Genomic DNA, 7,202 nt, shown 5'->3' with positions numbered 1-7,202 from the left:
ATATATATATATATATATATATATATATATATATATATATATATATATATATATATATATATATATATGAGAACCTACAATAACATTTGAACCTGAGAACCAATCTAGGCCCTTTATCAATATTAGTGGACGGTGGATGTCATCCATAACACAATGCACACACGTTGTGCATCGCGTCCTCAGTTGACTTTTTTCGTGCACCATTGCATGTTTTGGGTCGTTGGATGATGCAACATCAAGGCAAATTATTGTGTGGACCATGGTCTACATAGCTGTGTGGACCATGAATGCAATATTCAGTTTGAGTATACTAAAAGGACATTATTTTTGTGCTGAATGTATATTATTTGATAATATATAAACGATCATATACTTTAAAATAATGTACTTTATATACAAATAATGTAGTATATAAAAAATGCACTTTTTATTTATCGTTCACACGAATGTGTTAACCATGATTCACGAATGTGTTAACCATGATTCATGAAATAATGATTGACATCAACGATGTGCATAGGTTCTCAACTTTACACAATAAGGTAGGTTCTCACACACACACACAAAATAGGTGCCCAATAAAACACGCAATGAGATATGCATCATTTGATCTATCTGGATCAACTGCTCTAAAAAGAGGAGAAAAATCTTTTTTCACTCATAGTATAACTTATATACTTGTAGTATAAAACTTATGCACTTCTAATATAAACCTTGTGTATTTCGTAGTATATATAAATCTGTGTACTTCAAAGTTAGAAAATATTATCAAAATGTCAGTTCAGTTTTTTAAACTTATATTACTCTTTGCACTAGTACTATAAAAAGTTATACACTTTGTAGTATAAATCTATGCAACTCAAAGTTAGAAAAAATTGCCAAAATCTCATTGCATTTTTTTTCCAATTTTACTACATTCAGGGGCATTAATTTGGACCAGATCAAAGGTTAAAATCTCACCCATTTTTTACCTTAGGGCCTCTTTTTATTTGCTCTAAATTATATATATATATATATATATATATATATATATATAGATTAACTGATATACATACCATGCTTGGGCAAGATTCAAGGCATTCCCCCCAACCACCTTCTTGGTTCTGTTTTGATAGGTAGAAGTGAACAGCTTTGCGAATGGCTTCACTATTCTCGTAATTCTTTCCTGCAGCTGCCAGCCCTAATACGGCAAACCAAGTGCCATAGAGGAAGCAAATTCCCCAGTACCCATACCATGACCCATCTGCTTGCTGTTCATTTTCAAGGTATTCTGTTCCCTTTGCAATAGAAATATCAATTTCTTTTGGTCTATAATTTGGATATTGACTTCTGAAGGCTGCAAGAGCAGTGATTATAGTTCCAGTAGGTTCTACGTGCCTAATAATATCCATAGCATATATAGTAGTTAGTATGAAGATAAGTCATTTTATTTATATGGTGTGAAAGAAGAATTGTGATGTTAGCTTACTCTTTCTCTACTACAATATCTGCAAAGAATTCAGAGGGATTCAACAGTTGCATATATGGTTGCGGAACTGATGGTTCCCAGATAGAAAAACCACCACTGTCGGGACTCTTCAATGTAATTAAAGACCATATCATGAAATATAATGTTAATTAGTAATCAGTAATGTTGGCTATGTCTCTTAGTGGAAAGCTAAATGGGAAAGTCTTACCTGAAGATAAAGTAAAAAATCTACAGCTTCATACAAGCGCTGAGCATTGACCTTTTCTCCTACAATTTCCGGAGGCATTTGCCCAAGGAATAGCAGACACTGCAACAAAGTTCACAAAGGTGATTTCTTTTTTATTTTTCTTTTATCTTTTTTATTTTTTTTGTTTAACAGAGTTATTACCATATATAGCCTTAAATAAATGAGTGACTCACCCGTGAAACCGTTTCACGAATCCTTATCTGTAACACCGGTTGGTTAAGATATAATGTAATGCTTATACTGTAAAATGTAATATTAATTAGTACTAAAGTGTTTCTTATTTATAAGGGGTTGTAATACTTTTACATTATCATTCAAAAGTATTACATTTTCTAAGTAACAAACACTTTATTACTAATTATTAATATTACATTTTCCAATATAAATATTATATTTTTATCATTACTGTACCCGACCTGTCTCACGGACAAGTATTTATGAGACGGTCTCACACAAGTTTTTGCCTTAATTAATAAAAGTAAATTACCTTAAGAGCTTCTGCTGTGCCATCGGAGAGACCCCAACTTTGGTCTTGATCAGAGAATGTCCATGATCCTTTTGCTAAACGACGATACATACTTTTGAACTCCCCTTTTGGGTTTTCTTTTACCTGCATATTATTGTTACTAGTGTTAAAGGGAGTTGAATTGGAAATTGAGGTCCCTGATTGTACAGCTAAAATTTTTTACCACATATACCTGTGATTCTTTGATATAGAAATTAGCCTTTTTCAAACAGTCTCCATATTCTTCTACCATGCCACTGGCAATTATAGCTTGGGTGGCAAAAGTGGCATCCCAATTCTGACACCCAAAACTATGCATCGTCATTCCATCTTCTGCAACCCATAAATACTCAGGAAGTCTAGCAAGATGGTATTTGAACTCATCGCAGTTTGGATCTTCTGCCCACCAGCACATCATTTGCAAACTCTAAACCCAAAATTAACGCTTAATAATTACATTCCTATTTAATTTATTTGGTCATCTTGAGCATATCTCAAAAACTATTTTCAAAATTTAATTTGTATTATAGCTAATATAAAATTATGTTTTTGAAATTATCTTTTTTTTTTTTTTGAAAGAATATAAAATTATCTTTATTTATTTGTGGTGAAAGTGTAATCAATAAAACCTCTTAATATTTTGACATTACAAAAAAGAAAAATTGTTAGGAATAAGTTTTAATAGATGTTGACGATGTAAAAGATACTGTATAAGTACATTAGACCCCTCATTATATTCATTGTAAATCTAGATAGGCTTGGTACATCATCTTTTCAAAATTAAGTAGGTTCGGAAGGAAGCAAATGGAATGAAACGCTTCAGAAGGAAGCAACTGGTAGGAAGGGCTATGGAAAAAGGCGACCGGAAGGAAAGAGTTCGGAATGAAGCAAAGGGGATTGAAGGAGAATAGCTCAAAAGTGATCTTCATGGGAGAGAAATTAAAAGGGCCTTGAATGATATTATTCACCAAGTTCATATGAGCTTTATTGAATATTCTTTTAAGGACGATTGTCCTTAGAAGAAGTTCACATGAAAGGACAAAATGAGTCCTTGAAAAATGCAACTTGTCTGACACCTAGGAGTTTACATACGGCACATATTGGTGGTAAGCATGAGTAGGTCTTTTTTACTTTAATTTATTGTAGTGGCCATACACACTGATAGGGAAACAATCTTTACCATATGGATATCTAGATGTAAGAGTTTAAATCTATGGCATCGGATTATAGGGGATTTTGGCAGCTTTTGGACGACTACCACTTGCTAAGTGATAACGGGTAACTTTGAGTTTCAAGATAATGCTCACCACTCCTCATCTTAAAAGGAGGATCTCAAGCTTGGAAGAAAAGAGAAGAGCTATGCAAATTATTGAAAATTTGTGATCAACTCTTCAAACTACTGTTGAAGTGCTACATTGTTCAATCAAGCTTTTAAACTGAAGAAAAGAATCAGTTTGATTCTTGCAAGTCTAGCCTCTACAACCATCTTCCAATTGAAGGAAGTTGGAAGATCAACTAGCAAGGAGACTTGGTGCGTGACCCCTTATTAGGTCTAATAAGGCAGTGAAAGATAAGGCGACTTTGTGATTGACCCTTATCTCTAAGGACTCTCGGGTAGAAGGTAAAGGCTTCTTGCCACTTTGTATTTGTGTATAAAATACATAGTAGAATCTTCATTGGAGTCAATAATAAGAGTAGAGTAGGAAAGTTCTTCTAAACCACTATAAAAGTCTTTGTCTCTCCTTGCATTCATTTTAACTACTTCTACTGTGCAACTAACCCCATACTTACACACTTCAAATCTTCAAACTTAGCTACACATTTTATAAGGCAAGCTCAAACACTTTTCATTGCAAGAAATTTCAGTTTCCTAGCTTTGATTTAGAAATTCAAGCTCACTTAGAGTTGACTAAAATATGTTTATACTTTTTATAATAGTTAAAATGTCTATTCGTCAACCCCTATCCCCTCAACTTTTTAGACTTGTTGCTTGAAAAAGACTGACGCACTCGCGCACACACATATAAACTACAAAAAATAATAAATAAAATTTAAAATAATATTTTATTATATATAGAAAAGTCTAATATGCAAGAAGTATAAATTTTTTAAATAATTAAATATGGGTAATATTAGCTTAAAATTCTTTAGATTAATATTAAAATGTATTAAAATAGTTGATAATATTAAAACTAATATCTATTTTTTCAAAATCCAATGTACATAAAATCACAATTCAAAAATTAGATATGGATAATATTATTTGTTTTTTTAGACTAATATGAAAACTACAAAAATAAATATTTAGTCACTCATATTAAAATTAATAATAATTTTTGAAAATCTATATAAAATATTAATTTTGTAAAAATTAGATATGTATAATATTATATTATTTTTAGATTGATATAGAAAACTACAAAAATAATAAATAATATTATTGATGGCATTTAAATTTGACATAATTGTAATAAATTATAAATCAATATCAATAAATTTTAAATAAATTTTTCATTAAATGATTCTACTTAATTTGCAAGTAATTTGATTTAATGTATTATATTTTAACCTTTTCTATGCAACCAATGGTAATATATCTGGTCTCTTCTGCTTCATTGCGCATATACTTGATTGCTTTTCTCATAGCCATTTCTCTAATTTTCTTGAAAGGCCAAAGACTCATGAATGGCTCAGTGCAGTATTGAAGAGTATTCCACAGCAGATCTTGTATGAAACTATGGGGGTAGTACAAGTCCTCCTGCATTGGTAGTTGTTCGTATACAAGTCAATTTTAATTTTATCTTTATTTCAAAAGGGTACTTGGCATATCTGTATATGTAGGTGTGTAAACTAACCTTACAACAATCCATGCGAGCACTGTTCCAATCAATTTGATCATAAGATTTAACATGAATTTCACTTCTTATGCAAAGAACAAGATCGGTTAACGGTCCATGATATCTTCTTGCATACAAGTATGACATCGGCATGTACGTTGTCCGACAATAACACCACATTTTTGCTATAATATAATGAGAGTTATAGATTTTAAATAATTTATTTGTTTTATTATAATAAGCAATTAAGAACTAACTTTAATAATTACCTGGATGGAAAATAAATTTGGAAGGGAAAAGCCAGAACTCTGGTGGGATTGGATTACACCCATCCCACTCATACACTCCAAGCACCTAAATATGCCAAAAATTATTTAAATTTTAACAATTGAAAATTATTATAATATTATTTAAACTCAAAACTCAAAAATTATCTGTTGGGTGGGGTCGGTGAAGGCTAAGTATTGCACTCGGTACGTGGTTGGGGTTGTTGGGTGGAGTCCGGGAAAGAGCTTAAAAGGTTAATTCAAGCACCAATCGTATCAAAATTGTGTGTATAAAAAAAAATCCACCATCTGTACTATCTCTAACTTTCTAACTTTCGACGTACCTAGTGATAAACATTTAATCCTAACAAGTGATATCAGAGTCAAAGTCTTTAAGACTGATTGGTGCTCTAAGAATGAATTGTTGGACACGGGGAGGCCGGTAAAGGGATAAAGGGCAAAAACTAACATTATCTAAAACGTAACTTACAGAAAGAAAAAGCTTTCCCCATGAGGCAATTCCAGTGGCACCTCCATGATCAAGAATCCACTTTTGTCCTCTAGCAATGGGACCATCACCGTCATTAGGTTCTTCTCCAAGCAAACGCAAGGCCACATAGCTAAGTGCTGATCCCATCATGGTACTGTGTCCATCTACGTATAATCCCCACCCACCATCTTCGTTCTATCAAATCAAAACAACCAATTCACATAATATAAGGAACTGATCTGATCCATTGGTAATTACATAGAATCATATCTTTGGAACATGAAATTAATATATTATAGTTTGATACGTACTTGATGATTGTAGATATATCGAACTAATTCCTTTTTGTGCTCCCACGTTAAAATTGTATCAATTGCTCCACTAATGTACAACGCAATCAGCTGCAAATCATTTTATTAAAAGAATTGAATTATTTTCTTTTATTAAGACATCCCTACCCTAAAGTAATGCATCACTTGTGCGTGTGAGACCGTCTTAACAATCTTTGTCCGTGAAGAGAGTCGGGTCAATATGAAAAATGTAATAGTAATCAATAATAACAAAATATATAGGATACCAAGGGAGGAGTGAAAAACATAGGGCCAGCAATTTCAGCTGGCCAGTGTCCATCTCTAGCTTGAAGTGCACGGTTCAATCGTATGGCTTTTCTAACAGCGGTTGTGACAGCCTCGTAATTCACTTCTTCTTCCTCTCCTAGTCTTATCGGAGGAATGCTCAACACATCAATCCCACTTTCTTTGATCATCTGTACACAAGCAAAGATTAATCAACTAATCATCAAAAATTAAAAATTAAAAGAATCAAATCAGGATTATATATATATATTGTTACCTGCATTCTCATCAACAAATCACCACAGACATGGAAACCATTCTGGCGGTTATTTCTGAAGTCTTGGCGGGCTTTTTCAACTGCTTCTCGTTCTTCCGGTGTACCGGCGTTAGGGTCGTACTCCCACATTTGTCTACCCACGTAGTTGTTGGTGCTGTATATGTACGGCCCCCCACCTTCACCAATCTTAAGCTTCCACATCTTATTGCTAGTATGATGGGTGATTTAACAGAAGAGGAAAAAAAAACTAGAGACATATATGTGATAACAACGGAATATATATAGAGGAAACTGATCAAATGAAAACTCACACCCATAAGAGAAATAGGAACATATTGCATTCTTCAATTTTGAAAAATCTAACCGATCAGAAACACTTTTAAAAAAACAGGATGATATTTTTGTAAATAATTCAAATATTTACTAAAAGTGCAACAATATAATGTATACAGAGCAACAATATTAAGTGCATCTAATGTTATCATTAGTTGCACTAATTCAATGTGAAAAACATTATCATTGAGCGCAGCAATGTGA

The 7,202-nt window shown here is 32.6% G+C and overlaps 1 protein-coding gene across 1 annotated transcript in view; it reads right to left on the bottom strand.

The window, feature by feature from the left end:
- The window catches only part of LOC116031539 (dammarenediol II synthase-like), a 12,332-nt gene extending 5,417 nt beyond the window's left edge, over positions 1-6,915 (bottom strand). The window contains exons 1-12 of the mRNA XM_031273766.1: positions 6,666-6,915; positions 6,391-6,579; positions 6,125-6,214; positions 5,814-6,008; positions 5,327-5,411; positions 5,076-5,242; positions 4,790-4,978; positions 2,414-2,647; positions 2,203-2,325; positions 1,677-1,775; positions 1,469-1,575; positions 1,056-1,377 (exon numbers count right to left, since the gene is read on the bottom strand). Coding sequence (XP_031129626.1) covers positions 1,056-1,377; positions 1,469-1,575; positions 1,677-1,775; positions 2,203-2,325; positions 2,414-2,647; positions 4,790-4,978; positions 5,076-5,242; positions 5,327-5,411; positions 5,814-6,008; positions 6,125-6,214; positions 6,391-6,579; positions 6,666-6,866 — 2,001 coding nt within the window. The 5' untranslated portion in view covers positions 6,867-6,915. The remainder of the gene's footprint in view (positions 1-1,055; positions 1,378-1,468; positions 1,576-1,676; positions 1,776-2,202; positions 2,326-2,413; positions 2,648-4,789; positions 4,979-5,075; positions 5,243-5,326; positions 5,412-5,813; positions 6,009-6,124; positions 6,215-6,390; positions 6,580-6,665) is intronic.
- Positions 6,916-7,202: the final 287 nt, after the last annotated feature.

The sequence above is a fragment of the Ipomoea triloba genome, chromosome 10, assembly GCF_003576645.1.
Source record: "Ipomoea triloba cultivar NCNSP0323 chromosome 10, ASM357664v1".
Lineage (NCBI taxonomy): Eukaryota > Viridiplantae > Streptophyta > Magnoliopsida > Solanales > Convolvulaceae > Ipomoea > Ipomoea triloba.
The sequence above is the reverse complement of the archived record's forward strand: the minus strand, read 5'-3'. Positions and strand labels throughout refer to the sequence as shown.